The sequence below is a fragment of the Pieris napi genome, chromosome 5 (assembly GCF_905475465.1).
Source record: "Pieris napi chromosome 5, ilPieNapi1.2, whole genome shotgun sequence".
In the NCBI taxonomy this organism is placed as follows: domain Eukaryota; kingdom Metazoa; phylum Arthropoda; class Insecta; order Lepidoptera; family Pieridae; genus Pieris; species Pieris napi.
The window spans coordinates 1,347,936-1,364,736 of record NC_062238.1 but is presented as its reverse complement, the minus strand read 5'-3'; the positions used below and the strand labels follow the sequence as shown (position 1 = coordinate 1,364,736).

The following is a 16,801-nucleotide window of genomic DNA, read 5'->3' as shown; positions in this document are numbered from 1 at the left end:
ATTTTTTGCAGTACAAAAGACGAATGGTTCTATGTACAATGCCTCATAATTTATAGAAGACGTATACTGCAAAAAACGTGCTGGACTGGGCCGTGTGAACCTAAGAGCTGTACAAAATCATGCTTAAATCTCTCGCCTTGTCGCCATCGGCAATTAAAACTCTTTACTACTTAGCAAATAATTAGTCCACTTTTAAAACTATTATGGTTTGTCGCTATATTATATCTACTATATATTTCAGGTCTCTTTCGCGCCCTCTACCTGTGTAATTATTATACTCTGATTTTTCATTCCGTAGAATTCTGACATTTCATGAGTGTTGCTACAAAAAAGTTCTCCACTGAAAAAGGGACAAATTTGACTTATTTCAGGGCAATAAATTTTTTTTAAGGTTTTACAAAAATGTCATTCTAAATATTTACTTACTCAAGTGTCCTAATACAAAAGTAACAAATACTTCAATATCACGAACAATATATCGAATTAACTTTATTTTATTCTTTAGCTGGCATCACTGCTTACTAATTCCAGGTTTAAATCTTTAAAAAAAAATCTTTAAAAAAAAATGTTATCTTTACTTTATCTTTGCGTTTTTTACTCTTTGTGATGAAAAGGAACGTAATTACCACTCGCCGTTAAACCACTTTTAATGTGGAGCATCGCAATTAATAAAATAGATACATTAACTAACAATCAAATGTATGTACAGACTCAGATGTTCAGACTCGTATTGAAGTTGAAAAATGTGCCCTGTCAAAAAGGTTTTGCCATCTCTGACTTGTCATAAATAGGTGTCAGAATTCTACGGAATTAAAAATCAGAGTATAAATTCTTGTTTGAATGAAATATTTAATGTCACAATAGTGTTGTAATAATCGATTTAATAGTATTAATTGCCAAAGTAACTCTTATGATAGGAGCAGGGCATCTTGGAATTAATAGGCTTTAAATAATATAATGTTGCGAGTTTAATGAATTGTTGAGGTGCCAAATGTTATGAAATCAGAGAGACTAGATTTTTTTCTTCAGATGTTTTAATTGGGGCCGGAATTTACCTGACTCGGTGGCTGATACATTTATATGACAGAAATGTGTTGTTATATCTTAATAGACAGCTAGATCGCCACCGGGCAGAGTGACTGGACACTGTAAATATATTCCTTGCTTAGTTTTTTCACTACCAGATGTCAGAGAACATTGGAAAACCTTAACAAGCGCGCCAATCATCACTGGCAGGGTCGTAAGAAACTGAGCGAAGGTAATCCCTTATGTCATCGTTTCTCAAGCGGGGGGTCGCGGCCCTTGGGGGGGTCGAATTTGTTTAAAAAGGGGGTCGCAGTTAGTTGAAAAATAATATATACAAACTACATATAGGTACAAAATAGCGCGTACATATTATAATTTTACAGTGACGGGGTTGCAAGACTGTTTTGGCTTTTTCGTGGGTCGCGACATAAAAATGGTTGAGGAACGATGTATTATGTATTTGACCCTACCAAATTTTTGGGGTTTCTTTACACAGCTTAGATTCGAGATATATATAAGATTTATTAAAGCACTATTATATTTGTAATTTTCCCTTGGGGTTAAATTTTTCCTTACCTAGAATCCCGTACCTAGTAAGTGGGTACTTTAGTTTCTATTGAGATGGAAATGTTTTCAAAATGGTCCAGCGTTGTTTGGGATGCGAGTGAGGCGGCCTTGAGGACATGTTAAATTATCAATAAAATGTTTTATTGTTTTTTAATAAAATTTAACAATGTTTTTATACTGACTTTCATTTTCGTTATCCCTGCATCGACCTTATTATAAAATGGTGATTTATAATAGACCATGGTTGGACCATGGACCGTCAATTATTTATTGGTACATAAGAAAAATAAAATACAAGATTTAATGTGACAAGCACTTATAGGCAAACATAAACACACCGATTCATTAATTATAAAAAGTAAAGGAAAATTTTAAAGTGTGAGAGGAGCAATTATGGACCTATTTCGTTTATCAGAATGCTCAATCTGAATATCGTTGAGTTTTGGCCAAAACGCGTTCCTCGTAATGAGATGAATGGATGCCTGGGGTATATCTAGAGGGTACACGAAATTTAACCCGATTTTGAAATATTTTAAACGCAAACCCTCTATCAATTAATTTTCCCATTATTATCTCTAGTCCGCGTTTTATAATCACCGGCTAATTTTTCCTGTTACTCGAAAGTCAAAATCATTTGAATTCATTTAGGTACCACATGTTATTAACGTCAGTAAAAAAATACATATTAAATGCTAAATGCTTCTAATTTTACATTTACTGCCAGTTCTCAAATCAAGGGCGTAGAACGGACGAGAAGAACTGGCAATAAACTCTCTGCCACTCTTTTTAATCGCCAAGTTTTTTTGTTTTACACAATGTTTGTAAGCAGGTGCTACCATTACACCATGTTCCACATGACATCTTAAGTAATAAATAATAATAAAATAAATTAAAAACAAAGATTTATTCTCTATCAGCAGGCATGGTGAAATAGGAGCACGCACTTACATTCGTGGGAAAAACACTTTACGTATTACTAAATACCACCAGTACAAATACACTTGGGACAATTTCGTCAAGAAATAAAACAAACACTACACACATATAATTTTATTAAGGTAATAATTTGTTATAAACAATTAAAATGTACACTTAGACCAATTCCACATAACAAATCATTTAGCAATCGGCTTAACAGACGATTTGATTACTACTAGATAGAAACAGTCGATATCTCTTATCATAAACGTGGTGTTTCTGTCGCAATCAGACAGATTGACCTGGTTTAGTAAGAAAGGAGTATCATAGGGACAGAAAGTAAGGACTACAGTCGTCGATTCGTTCAGTCTTATTTCACTCGGCTGACCCGGAACAAGCGGCGCCCGTATATCCTCCATTAGAAATTTGTAATAACAGCGAACGACTTTTTAGAATTTTAAAAATTTTAGTCTCATTGCGTCTCTTTTCATCACAGCGTAAACACAATTTGATAGAAGCGAAAGAGTAGATACTTAATTTGTATTTGAATTGATTTAGTCCATTTTTAATTTAACATTCGTGAAAAACGCCGCTTGTCCCGAAAGTGAGCGTTTGCTCCACGCACACAGATATGTCTACAATAACATGATTTGCAGCCTTAGGCCACTAGTTAGGTCCATACGATATCATTGTAATAAACTTCTCTATAAAATATATCCAATGTTAGTAGTACATCTACTTATACAACAATAGTTTTCTATCAAGTTTTGATAGGTAAGAGGACAGCTTTACACTTTAGCATAGGACTGACGAAATAACCCTAACACACACCGAGGAACTAAGATCGATAAGTCAAAGTTTCAACAAAATTATATAAAGACGGCGATCATAAGTATTGACATCGTTATGTTAGCTTTACATATTTTGAATTGTGTATGTTGGATATATGTTTAAGATTTGGTATTTGTGCCTTTACTCTAGAGAGAAATCTGAGTCCGTCGCATGATAGGAACAAACAGTTGAACCAGAACATTTTCTTAATAACGTCACTATATTGCAGTTTCATCGAAAATAAATCAAATGCAGTATTTTGAACCCTGTGCGTATTGTTAGTGAAGTCTATAAGCTTTAAAGTTTTAAAAACGTAAAAAAAAGTGTGGAGAAAATTGTAGGTGGAGGCAGTCAGTGGGGCATGTGAGATGAGGGGTGGTGGGACAATGTGGGGTAGTCTCACTTGATGGAGCAGGTGAAGTGTGCGCGCAGCCGCCTCAGGGAGCTGGCGCCGCTTGAAGCAGCCTGCTGAGACACCATACAGTTTTTAGTCTGTCTGATGGATGTTAACGTAATTCGGTATAGACTAAGAGAAACGAATTTTGTATCAACGAATCCTGTAGAAATATACTATAAAGTTGTCTACCAACAACGGAAATTTTGTTAAAATAAACTTAACTATAAGAGCAGGGTTGGCCTGGTAGCTTCAGCGTGCACCACTCATACCTGAGATCGTACGTGCGCATTTAACATTCGCTCGAACGGTGAAGGAAAACATCGTGAGGAAATCGGCTCGACACCCAAAAAGTCGACGGCGTGTATCGGCTGATCACCTACTTGCATATTAGATTGATAAATTATCGTGCCACAGATACAGAAATCTGTGGCCCAGACCTTAAAAGGTTGTAGTGCCGCTGATTGATTTTTTTAATTATAAGATATTTCATCATGACTATAACTTTTGTCACACTCGTGCACTCAGCATTCTATAATAGATTTATCTCGTTACTACCTTAAGAGTGCACCCTGCCCCCTCAGGATCGCCGATTGCGTTTTCGTTTTCGATGTCACCTGTAACAAATTAATAAGATTGTAACCAATCCTTTTTGAATAAGAAAAAAACACCATCCTTCAACGTGATTCTACCTTGGCCATATAGAGGTGGGGGCGGCGTCGGTGATGTGTGCGTACGCGCATTATCTAGCACGGGCGTAGAGGTGTAGTCATTGCCGTTATCGTCACGTGAAGCAGAGCTGCTTTCTGTGGAGTTGGGTGCACTTTCACTGGAGCGGTCAGTGCGTCGTGACGAGTCCAGTTCCAGAGATGACCACGATGCGCCAGATTTCTCCCACTCTTCTCCTTCCTCGCTTTCAGCACTCTCTCCGGCTGGCCCACTTTCCCCACTCTCCCCGCCCTGCCCGCTACCCCCCGAGTCCCCAGCCTGCCAACAAATGTAGTCCTGGGAAACCCTGAATTAAACATTCTTAACAGTGTTTAAAACTTAGCTTTTCTAATCAATCAAAGTTAAATTAAAGCTAACAGAGTTTGACTTTAAAAAATTGCAAAGATCAAAGATTTTAATTTAATGGCCTGGTAAGGAGACCTTTAAGCCAATCGGGATCAAAATAAAAGAAAAATATAACATCAATTACCTATTGTATTTTTATTGGATAGTAACGTACATTTTTGAAATGCTGCGGAGAGATGGCTTCTTCACTTGAACTCGTGTCTCCTGCTACAAAAAACAGATTAAAACCGTATGCAAAACGGAGGTCGGGTAGAATACCACCACAACTTAGACCCACCTCGGTGTGCATCCACCTTATGTTGCAGCAGCGGGAAGAAACCTCGGGCGGTCGCGTTATGAGGCTCGTACTGTAGTATAAGACGGCAATATTTGAGTGCCTCAGCGTATTGTCTTCGCATTATCGCCGACAGGAACTGTAAAGACACACAGGTGTCAGTCTAAAACGCGCGATCTACGTAAAAAATAACTAACGTACCTCCGCCAAAAACTCGCTCGGTGCTGTGCTTCCCTCCGAGCACTCCGGGCTAGCCGAATGACGCGTTACAGCATCCATCCCGCGAGCGGGCAGCTTTACTACCAGACGACTATCGGGGCGGGCGGGCGACGCGAGGCGCGCGCTAAGCACGCGCAACGCGGCCCGTGACGCCGTGTCGAGCGCGTGAGGGGGCCGCGGCGGTGAGGCCGGTCGTGGCCAAGCGGCGCGGGGAGTAGCCGGAGGCGGCACAGGCCGGGGCGGACCCGGCCGGTACAGCCGTGAATTGGGCACTGGCCGCCGGAATACACGCTTACGCCTCGCTCGCCTCGACTGGCGTTCGGACTTGTTGCGTGGCCCTGGGTACCTGTGTGCATTTCAAGATTTTTTTACTCAGCAACATTAATACTAAATTGATTTGCACCTACTACTCACAGTTCTACAACACAAAAAGAGAAAATAAAATACATAGAAACCGCAACAATGTATGACAAATAGCAATATAAACAAATAACACAAAAAACAATAATCAATTGTCTTAAAAGTACCGACTATGTTTTAATCATCGCTGTAGGTTACTAAATAATTATTGTTTCAATACCTACTTACTTAAAGTAAGTATAAAGAATTGCAACAATATTAAGCCGCTTTTTGCGTTTTCTGCTGCTCAAGCTGGTGGCTTGCAAACTATTCTGAGGAAAGGCAACATAAATTCGATTAAAGAAAAAAGATTAGACTTACAGCCTTGGGTTGGGAGTATAGGGCACGGTGGGCGGAGGACGCGGGTGTCGACTCGCGATAGTGCGACGACGCCGCGGAGCGCCCAAGTCAATCACATCTACGGCTTCAGCATCAGTTGCAGATCTAAGCACGAAAAAATCACTGTATTATCGATATTATCTACAGGTTTTTTGTAAGAGATAGACTCACTGATCTGTAGTATGCTGCGCATCGCCGAGGGCGGAAGGCACAACGATCACTTCTTTGCAGGTGCTTGCGGGTCCCGCCCGCTGCTCACGACTGTCATAGAAAATAAGCTTTACATTGATATAAGATGTTTGACAATCATACAGGTGTATTTTAAGGCCTACGAAACTGGGTATATTATTTTCAACGCGATGTTTTCATTTTATTCCTATCTTAGTTGCCGATGGCAACGTACGTTTAGTCACACGAGACAATAATTTTCTTGGTTTAACCACGACACTGTTATGAAAATCTCAATCTCTCTTGAGATCCACAGTTGTACGGACTGTTGCATGTAGGTAAGTATATAGTACACCAACTGCGTAGAAAGCGAATCTGACCAAAACAAACGCACGTCATAATGTATTGATTCTCAGTTTTAAGCGAAACATTCCGGGAAGATCGGGGCGGAGTACATGGAAACTTTACTTATTATCTTTTGGATAACAGAAAACAAAATTACCACCACACTTACTCTATTCTAGATGCTGCTTGCTGGAGCTTCTAGATTACGGTTAGTCAGGCGTCATGCTTCGTTTTACACTTAAACTACGCATGCGTCGTCTATCATCTTGCAACCCCTTAAATAGACCCCCTTACTGATTGCCAGCTATATCACGAATAAATGAAATGGGATTTCTAGGATAACACAATTTTTTTACCGGGAATCATACTCAGGGTAATGTAATCAGCTTGTATAAGATGATGGCATATTGGCATATGAAGTAAGGTTCTTTTCGGGTTATATTTCTTAAATAATAAAAATAAATTATATCGGAATCTGTATTTTTATTCGTGTAACGACTAAGATACTTACGATTTCTTAATTTGTATTGGTTTTACTACCATTTTGCAATATTTTTAATTTGGACAACACTGGATACAAATTTTTTGATTCCGGTAAAAGAAGTTATTTCAATTTAATTTTCAAATATTCAACATGACAGTCAAATAAAGCTTAGGTACTTCGTAGTAAAACACATCATGTCATGCTCGGCTAGAGAGGTTTTATTAAGGAAGAATATCTTTAAAAGTAAAGATAAACAATAACGTTGTTTATCTGCAAAGTACGATGTAATCTCATTTTAAACTTCTATATTATACTGTACCTACTACTTGAAGAATGAAGCGCCTGAACTCTCAGATTCAGTCACAACTCACCGTTTCACCTTGGAATTAAAGATAATAAGCTGTAAATTGGTATAAACCTTTGTTTTGTCGTTCTAAATGTTGTCTAAAAAGTCGCAAGTGCTATGGTGTCCGCGTCGAAGTATTTCGTTTATTATATTCGACTTTAGGGTCCTTCAAGAAAAGAGCGTACCAATTCTTAAAAGGCCGAGCGCGCTTCCGAGCCTCCTGCCCGTCTGCCTTCTGTAACATTAAAAAAAAACCTTTTTACGGTAGACCGCGAAGAGTGCGCCGCGTACAGTCATATATGGCCCAATGCAAGGTCAAGCGTGACTACCGCAAAAACGGTTGATCGTAGGAAAAAACGTTCAAACAAAAGTTGTAGAGAATTTTATATTCTACAACTTTTATGGGCAAATCTCATTTAAGCAATAGAAAGCGAGATATTCACGAAAACCCGATTTTTATGACCTTAGACCTTAACTATCTTAAGACGCGGACACAATAGTACTTGCGACTTTTGCGACAACATTTAGAACCACCAAACAAAGGTTCATACCAATTTACAGCTTATTATCTTTCATTCCGAGGTTGACTTCTTTTTTTACCTAACATGACTGGGCTAATTCTGAATATTACCCTTAACAACTACCTACAGTGTGGCTCACGTATATCAAAAACATATTTGACATACAATTTTTTAATGGAATCTCGCTGCTGGCCTGGGCTATTTTGGCGAGCGTAGCTCTGCTGGAAATGCAACTGCACTGGAAAGGACATACAAAAGTCACCTAACATTATAATAACAGTAAAATTACTTATACTGAAGACTGCTCTCTTCATTTTGATTTAAAGAGAAATGTTTACCTCGTGGTTGACAGTAGTAGAATTATCAACTTTAGCAATAATTAAATGTCAAAAACAACATGACAGCTGTTATAAGTTATTCTGATTTCTGTGGCAGTTAGTCGCAGAAATGGCCGACTTACTGGTTGTACCATTTAAAAAATCTTCTGATGTTGATATAGTAAAACCACTCAAAAATTTAATTCAAGCCAATTACAATAACAAAAATGGCAGTGAAAATCTAGGAGATGCTATCGTTGAACTTGGACGACTTCGTACCAATGCTATATGGAAAGTTTTTGAGAAGTCTTCGCTCGATGTTCTTTACAGGTATTTACACTTATTGTATGACTCACTGATGTGAGAATTGAAATGTATAATGTAGCTATTATAATATCATTTTATATTTTTAACAGTTACTATGACCAACTGGTGTCATTGGAGAGCAAAATCCCAGCACATGAAGTTCAAATTCCTTTTAAATGGAAAGATGCTTTCGACAAGGGTTCGATATTTGGTGGGCGAATGAGCCTTAGTAAGTAGTTAACTAGTATTTAATCATTACTGATACAAACGATGGTCATAAGCTTTATTTGGGATCAAATATATAATTGAACATTTTTAACATTGTTAACAATATGTATTTTTGTTTCAGCAATCAGTTCAATAGCATATGAGAAAATGTGTATTTTATTCAATATTGGCGCTATGCAGAGTTCTATAGCAGCTCAGCAACCCCTCGACACTGAGGAATCCTTAAAACTAGCAGCTAAAATGCTTCAGCAGGCAGCTGGAGTATTTGCCTACCTTAAGGGGAACATAATGATGGCAGTCCACCAAGAAACAACACCAGACCTTAACCCTGATACTCTGAATGCACTATCACAGCTCATGCTGGCTCAAGCACAAGAAGTAATAGCCTATAAGTGCATTCGTGATGAGATGAAGGAAAGTATGGTGGCTAAAGTGTGTGCCCAGTGTGATGAGTTATACACTGATGCACAACGGTCTCTCCAAAAAGAAGGGGTCAAGGCTTTGTGGGAGCGAGACTGGATTGCTATAGTAAGTTTATTATAATATAAGTTTTGAAGAAAATTCTAGAGAAAGGCTTTCTGACTCAGTGCTGTGCACTTGTGGTCATGGTAACTAAAGATGTATTTTTTGCACATCTAAATGTAAGATAAATTAATTATGAAGAAAAAAATTGTACGAGCCAAGGCTGTACATTTTGCTCGCTCAGGCTTCCTTAGTTTTATAATTGTGATTATTCCCTATGTACGTGCTAAGGCTCGTACATTACAATCATTTACAAGCATAACAATTTCCTATGTATGTACGTGCCCTGGCTGTACCGTTTAATCACTTATAAGCATGACGATTTCCTACATCGTCGGAGTCACGCCCCGAGAGTATAGCCCTACGTAGGCACTCTCTTCTACTGTTACAGCAGTCATTCGTATAATTACAATTAACTATATCATGGGAGTTTCACCCCGGGAGCATAGCCAGACGTGACGTCATAGCCAGCACTCTCTCTGCTTGTTAGATTGCACTCATTATATAGCAATTAACATAATTATTATTATTTCGCTCATATTCTATTGTATTACGCGAGTGATAAATATAGAGTAACTTAAAATTATTCTATTATTTCGAACCCCTGATTCAAAATAAAAAATCAGGTTCAAATTGAACAAAAATTCTATGATGTAAATCTAGCATTTTCATTTTAGGTGACAAATAAACAGTCAACATTTCGTGGGCTGACTCATTATTATCAGGCAAAGGTGTGTCATGAAAATAAATCTGTCGGAGAAGAGATTGCCCGATTACAGGTGAATTGTCAAAGTAATATTACATTTATTTTGTATTTAAAACAACTAACAATAGCCTTGCGGCTATTTTTAGTTGTTACTGGTACAAGTACAAGGTATACAAATACCGAGATATTTACTCACTACTCACTAGTTACTTTTTGTGTAATATAGACAAAATAATTTATGCATAAATAAATGAGCTTTTCTTAGATATTTCTAAACTATATAAAAAGACCAAAGTGATTGCAAAATAATCGACAGCAAAGGCATGTGTGTTTTTGCTTTTTATGGAATTCAAACAAACTTATTTCATAAACGTGTGGAAATCTCATAATATGGCAAATATGTGTGGGGGGCAGGTGGCGATTGATCTATTGAAGAACAGCGGCAGCGGATGGGGTGGCGGACGAGTGGCGGACGTGACGCGGGCAGCCACGCGAGGTCTGGCGGCGGCCACCCGCGACAACGACTTTATCTACCATGAGCGCATACCGGAAGCCGCCGCACTGGAGCCGGTCCCGCGGGCGTCTGTGGCCAAACCACTCCCGCCGCCATCTCGCTGGGATTCCTCTTCGCGAGACCTGTTCGCCGACCTGCTGCCTTTGGCCGTCCACACCGCGATGCAAGCTAGCTCCACTCGCTGCGGAGAGATCGTCTACGCCGAGGTCGACAAGCTGCGGGACGCCACGCAGCTGCTCAATAGCATTCTCGCATCACTCAATCTACCCGCCTGCATCGAGAGTGCCGCTCCCGGCTCGCTGCCCGATTCCATCCGCGAGAAGGCGCGCGCGGTGCAGGAGCGAGGCGGCGTCACGGCCTTGAGTTCGCTCATGGCCGAGTTGCCGGAGCTGCTGCAGCGGAACCGCGACATCTTAGGCGAGGCCGATCGCATGCTGCGGGAAGAGTCCGAAGCGGACGACGCCCTGCGCGCTCAGTTCGGATCGAGATGGTCGCGCACGCCATCCGAGCGGCTCACGGAGGCCTTCCGCGCCAACCGCGACAAGTACACGCAGATCATCGACAACGCGGTGCGCGCCGACGCCATCGTGCAGCAGAAGTTCCAGCAGCACCGCGAGGCCATGGAGTTGCTGAGCCGGGGGGAGGCGGCTCTCGATGCTGACGTTCCCGCTGCACCCGCTTCTTCGGCCGCCTCTGACGGAGAGCCCCTCGTCAAACTACGTACGCTAATGGACTCGGTAAGTACTACGCGTGTTTCATGTAAACATCGGGCCTACCATGAACTCTTATATATCTTATTGCGAGCCTATTGACCACCTACAACTGAGATGCATCGCTAATTCGTCCCATGACATCGAAAAAACGAGACAGATTATGTTCCCACGTGACCTTAGCGGTTATCAGATTTCGTTCGTTCAATTTGTATGAAAATCCGTACCATGACCGCTCGGCTGAACCGAAATTTGACAGTTGCGCCTTCCAACTATGACAGAATAAGCGATTCTAAAAGAGTTACTTTTTGTCCAACTTTTTTGTATCGAAATGTCCAAATAATAGTTAAGAACCTATAAATATATATAGTATACATACATACTGTATAGTATGTATCTACTAAGTCTGTTTCGGATAATTTGAGGTATTTTGAGTTTAGAAAATTATTAAAATATCGACGGAGATGAGAAACAAGACGGCAATGCCCTTCTACCTACTTCGTAGATATCGAGTTTATAATTTGCTATAGATTAACGACTTTGATTCGTTGAGGATTTTAGCGTACCTAAAAATAATTGCACAAGCTGTTCAATAATATTCAATTAATTATTTAGGCATGTCTAACACAAACATAATTCCCCAATATATCATATTTTATAATAAATAAGCATGCCATATCAGTAGTAGATATTTAATATAATTAAATTTTTCCTCATTATGTTCATGAATTGTATGATTATCCCCTGCTTTTTATTGTTTCAAAAAACATAGGTATTTTTCAAATTTATAATGTGTAAATATTAAGCCATTTGAATATTTGAAATAATATAATAACAGTTTTTATTTAGTAGATGACTCCATCAAGATAGAAAAAGGTGTCTTCAGGCAATGTTCAATTGGATATAAACATATATTCATATATTTCATTCTCTCAATTCAGCGAGTTTGTCAGGTTTAAGCTGTAAAGAAGATGTAATTATTTATATTATATGTATTAGTTAACATATAAACTAAATTTGTACAATTTGAAGGAAATAATTTTTATTATGATTTTCGAGTATTAAGTTGATTTGTAATATCTTTTGCAAAGAGTTTTATCAGGAATTAACTTCAGTATAGGTATTTATTTTTAATCAACAAATTTGTGAACAAATCTTACCCCATCATATTATTTTATAAGTGAAACAATTTGTAAAACTATATTTATGAAATTTTGTAAACACCAAAATATTGAAAGCTCCTATCAAAATTTGACGGAAACGTTTAAAAATAATAAGTGTCAACTATCATAGCACCAGAAAACTGTTGAAAATATATCAAAGAGTATTTTTATATATCAAATAAATATATATATTAAGACATTATAGCTTATTATGATTGATGAATTATTGAAAACAATTTTATATTTTATTTATTTTTATAGAAACATCTGTCAAAGAAAGTTTGACAGTTAAATTTCAAAACTTAAATAGAAACCTCTAATAAAATTATCGTTCTTTCATTCGGTCTTGCGATGCAAATACGTTTCAGCTTATAGGCGGTCATGGTACGAAAAAATGCTATTGACTTTAGGTACCTAAACTCAACTGCATCTCAACTGGATTGTTTTAAGAAAGTTCATGGTAGGCCCCCAGAAGCCAAAGACAGCATACATATCTAATGCATAGATCACTAGAAACACACACACTTATTTTTATAAAATATAATTTTACAATGTAGACCAGTGCAGATAGCCTTTAAAAATAATAAAAAGTGAAAAAAATTACAGTAGGATGAAACCCATTAGAAAAGCAGGGGAATATGATCAAAATGAAAGGAAAAATAAATTACGGTCGATCTGAGGTCGGGAAGGGGTAGGGGGGGTAGTTTTAAGGGTAAAACGGTTTATCTCGATTTCCGGCAAAACTAAAAGTCCTATCGAAGAAAACTAAATGGCAAAGTTGTAGGTAATAAAATGATCTAAAACTTTTGTATTCACACATTTTTCACATAACCTCAAAATTTATGTGAAAAATTCAAAAAACCAACTTTTTGGTTTTTTATTTCTATCTTTTTCAAAAATTTATTTTTTTAAACGAAATTTGGTGAAAACTTACCTTAAGGGGAAGGGGATGACGGGTCTGGGCGTTACTGCAAACGATTTTTTGCATTTTCTGAGAAGATTTACTATAGTAATATATATATTTTTTTTTACCATAGCAAAGTCGAGATTTCAACGAACTGAAAGCACACCAACTTTTTGAAAAAAGCTGAAATTTTGACGTCAGAATTTTCTATTGAAAATTAGGGTGTTTTTTCGATATTAATTCAAAATAAGGTGAAAAAATAATTATTTTTAATCAAATAAATTACAGTATATTTGGGACATAATAAGGTAAGTTTTCACCAAATTTCGTTTAAAAAAATAAATTTTTGTAAAAGATAGAAATAAAAAACCAAAAAGTTGGTTTTTTGAATTTTTCACATAAATTTTGAGGTTATGTGAAAAATGTGTGAATACAAAAGTTTTAGATCTTTTTATTACCTACAACTTTGCCATTTAGTTTTCTTCGATAGGACTTTTAGTTTTGCCGGAAATCGAGATAAACCGTTTTTTACCCTTAAAACTCCCCCCCCTACCCCTTCCCGACCTCAGATCGAACGTAATTTTTTTTTCCTTTCATTTAGATCATGTTCCCCTGCTTTTCTAATGGGTTTTATCTTACTGTAATTTTTTTTGGTTTCAAAAATTATCGGCACTGGTCTAATGGTTATTGTTAAAACTGAAATACACAAAATTATGATTTTACGTACATATGTAGTTAATAAATGTATGTATGTTTGATGGATTATGCAGTAACTCCAACTTAGGAGAACAGTCCGATTTTCATCAAAATAACTTGACTACTACTAACTAAACAACAATAACTCCTTTTATTTTATTAGTTATCAATAGATGATTCTTATGATGATGATGATGGATATTTTCACTGTTCTGGAAGGGTATCCCTTTGTGTCTAAGTTCTTTCTAATTTTCAACGAATGCTGTTTAGGTTGAAGCATTGAAGGCGGAACGCGATGAGATCGAAAGCTTATTGAAGGACTCGACCGTAGACTTGCGTGACAAGTTCATAGCCGCTCTGGCGGAAGACGGAGCCTTGGATGAGCCGGCAATATCGACAGCGGCCGTGGGTTCAGCGCTTGCGCCGCTGCAGCGTCGTGTCACAGAAACCCTGAAGACTCAGGAGCGGCTTGTAGCGGAGTTGCAGCAAGCGCATTCGGCGCTGATGGACTCCCGCGGTGGTGCTAGCGGTCGGGACGCGGCTTTAGGCAAACTGTGCGCTGCGCACGATGCTTATCAGGAGTTGACTGGCAACCTGCAGGAGGGAGTCAAGTTCTACAATGACCTAACACAGGTAACTATCCAATATTTCCACTATTTAAAAATAACAAAACAAATTCATTTTTTGTCTAAATACTATGTTTGATGTGTGTTTTGATCTTCTATTAAATATCTTGACCGTATTTACAGCTGCTCCTGGCTTTCCAAAACAAAGTGTCCGACTTCTGCTTCGCTCGTAAGACGGAGAAGGAAGAGCTGCTCAAGGATCTAACTCAAGAAGCGTCCCGTCCCGCCCAACGATCTGCGCCCGCGGCACCTCAGCATCATACTGATGCTGCTGTGTCAGAGGTAATGGTGATAAGCTAGTCAAACCCACAACCTATTTAATATGAATCAAAAAGTTAAGAGAATTAGCTATGAGTAAATAGTAATGACACATTGGATATACCTAAACGTTTTCCTTATGTAAATTGTGTGTACTGCCGTATTAAGTGAGGAGGTTGTATTTAATAAAATAATACGTTAATTCTGAGGGTTTGTTAAAATTCCAATCAGGTGTTGATTTAGTTAGAAAACTTATATTACCAGATGATCTGTGATATACATATATAAATTAACTTTTAATTATTCCAGCCGACGGTTACAAAGAAAGAAGCACCTCCTCGGCCCCCTCCGCCCACGCCCTCAGTCAGTACACTACCATACCCCGCCCAGCCTCAGGGCATGCCGCTCCCGTATGGTGCTCCAGCTGCGCCGTACCCAGTGTACGCCCCCATGCCGGCCATGTACAACCCGTACGCTACGCTACCCTACCCCCATCACATGAGAGCTGCGCCACCACCACAGCAGTACCAGCCCTACCAGTACCCGCCACCACCCGCTGGCTACCCGCACGCGCCATCTGCCGGATACAACCCCTACCCACAGTAATCGCAACTGATACTTTCAATTTATATAGAATATTGAGTTAAAAATGTTAAATTTTATTGTGTTGACTCGCTCACAAATGTTTTGAATCAATTAAAATTATTTTAAGAAATTACTAGAATTAGGTGTGTTTAATCTGTGGTAGGTGCTACAACTGTTGAACAGTTTGAGCTTTTTCTAATACAGGACTCAATGCCTAGGTAATATGGCTTTTGCATAATATGTATGTTATTCTTATTTACAAAATAATGAAAAATAACTTAAACAATTCTGTTAGTGGGTAGCCCATCACCTAAACATAGGATTGTACAGGTGCTCTAATAATGGAAAGTTCAATTTTTACATCTTGTCTGTGGAAAATATGGAGCAGACATCTTACAGGTTACTGAAAAATTAACTTTTTTTTATCTCAATGTGAGTCTTAATATGACCCAAGTAATGGTTCAGGCTCAATTTTATCTGGTATTAGTAACATTTATATTCCGTACCAAACATGAATTATTTTAGTGAAAGCAAATAATTAATTAAAAAATGGTTAATTTATACATAATTATTATATAATAAATTATATTTTATATTCTTATTGATTTTTTATTGTGATCCTAAAAACCATCTAGAAAAAATAGTAAGGTTTTGTAACACAACCTTAAACAAGAGGTTGTCCTTAAGAATAGCATGTTTATAATTGGAAAATGTCCAGGAGTTGATTTTCATAATAAATTTAATTAAAAAAAATTATTTTAAGAGACGAGCTAAAGAAGTCATAAGCATATATTTTTACTAAAACTAAATACCAACCCTCCTAACAGTTAAATTTATAATTCTTAACCCTTTACTTCATTTTGGTACAAATATGATCCACACCGTTCTTTGATCAGTATTTCCTAGTCGTATAAATAAATCTTCGTTTTCTGCAAGAAGGATCATAAACGGTACGTTCGATTCTATACTTAATACTAAGAACACCATTTCTGGGTGAATAGCTGCGCTAAAAATTAGTTGCAAGTTAGAAGGACATATTTCGACCGGTGCCCCGCGTGAATGTGTTTTTCAAAATTAGTTTAAAAATAGTTACCATCGCAATTTCTATTAGTAAAAATACGTAACGTTGCTAAAATATTGCAAGTCATCTGGACAAGGTTAGGTTTTCTGTTTTTTTATGGTTTTACTCTGTGAAAATGTTATTTTTAAGTCTGGACTAAATATGAGCAAACATGCAGAAATATTCCTTTTTACTGTTGGTTTATATTTGGTACATCGTGCATTAACGTCATACTTGCGGACTGTGGTTTTTATTTCAATGTAAGGGAGTGGGTTCGATTCTCGCATGAAAAACATTTTTA

The 16,801-nt window shown here is 37.9% G+C and overlaps 2 protein-coding genes and 1 long non-coding RNA gene across 7 annotated transcripts; 1 reads left to right on the top strand and 2 right to left on the bottom strand.

Moving 5' to 3' along the window:
- Positions 1-2,628: 2,628 nt before the first annotated feature.
- On the bottom strand, positions 2,629-7,228 carry LOC125049524 (serine/arginine repetitive matrix protein 1). 5 transcript variants are annotated; one of them, XM_047648872.1, is made up of 9 exons: positions 7,066-7,228; positions 6,213-6,302; positions 6,024-6,146; positions 5,286-5,649; positions 5,088-5,223; positions 4,965-5,017; positions 4,429-4,741; positions 4,295-4,353; positions 2,629-3,810 (listed from the first exon to the last, which is right to left on the bottom strand). In XM_047648872.1, exons 1-9 carry the CDS (start codon positions 7,095-7,097, stop codon positions 3,742-3,744), a joined length of 1,239 nt encoding a protein of 412 aa, XP_047504828.1. In that variant the 5' UTR covers positions 7,098-7,228; the 3' UTR covers positions 2,629-3,741. The 5 variants fall into 5 exon arrangements, with proteins under 5 accessions (XP_047504828.1, XP_047504830.1, XP_047504831.1 ...); XM_047648874.1 differs by having other exon boundaries at positions 4,965-5,014; XM_047648875.1 differs by having other exon boundaries at positions 4,429-4,723; positions 7,066-7,227.
- Positions 7,229-8,319: 1,091 nt separating this feature from the next.
- Positions 8,320-16,041, top strand: LOC125049522 (programmed cell death 6-interacting protein). Its single transcript, XM_047648870.1, has 8 exons — positions 8,320-8,552; positions 8,639-8,757; positions 8,878-9,284; positions 9,956-10,057; positions 10,399-11,235; positions 14,242-14,604; positions 14,721-14,879; positions 15,165-16,041. The coding sequence occupies exons 1-8, from the start codon at positions 8,353-8,355 to the stop codon at positions 15,459-15,461; spliced, it is 2,484 nt and encodes an 827-aa protein (XP_047504826.1). The 5' UTR covers positions 8,320-8,352; the 3' UTR covers positions 15,462-16,041.
- LOC125049531 lies at positions 12,030-12,966 on the bottom strand. The gene is made up of 2 exons (XR_007117022.1): positions 12,369-12,966; positions 12,030-12,168 (listed from the first exon to the last, which is right to left on the bottom strand). It is a non-coding gene; the product is annotated as an uncharacterized LOC125049531 (long non-coding RNA).
- Positions 16,042-16,801: the final 760 nt, after the last annotated feature.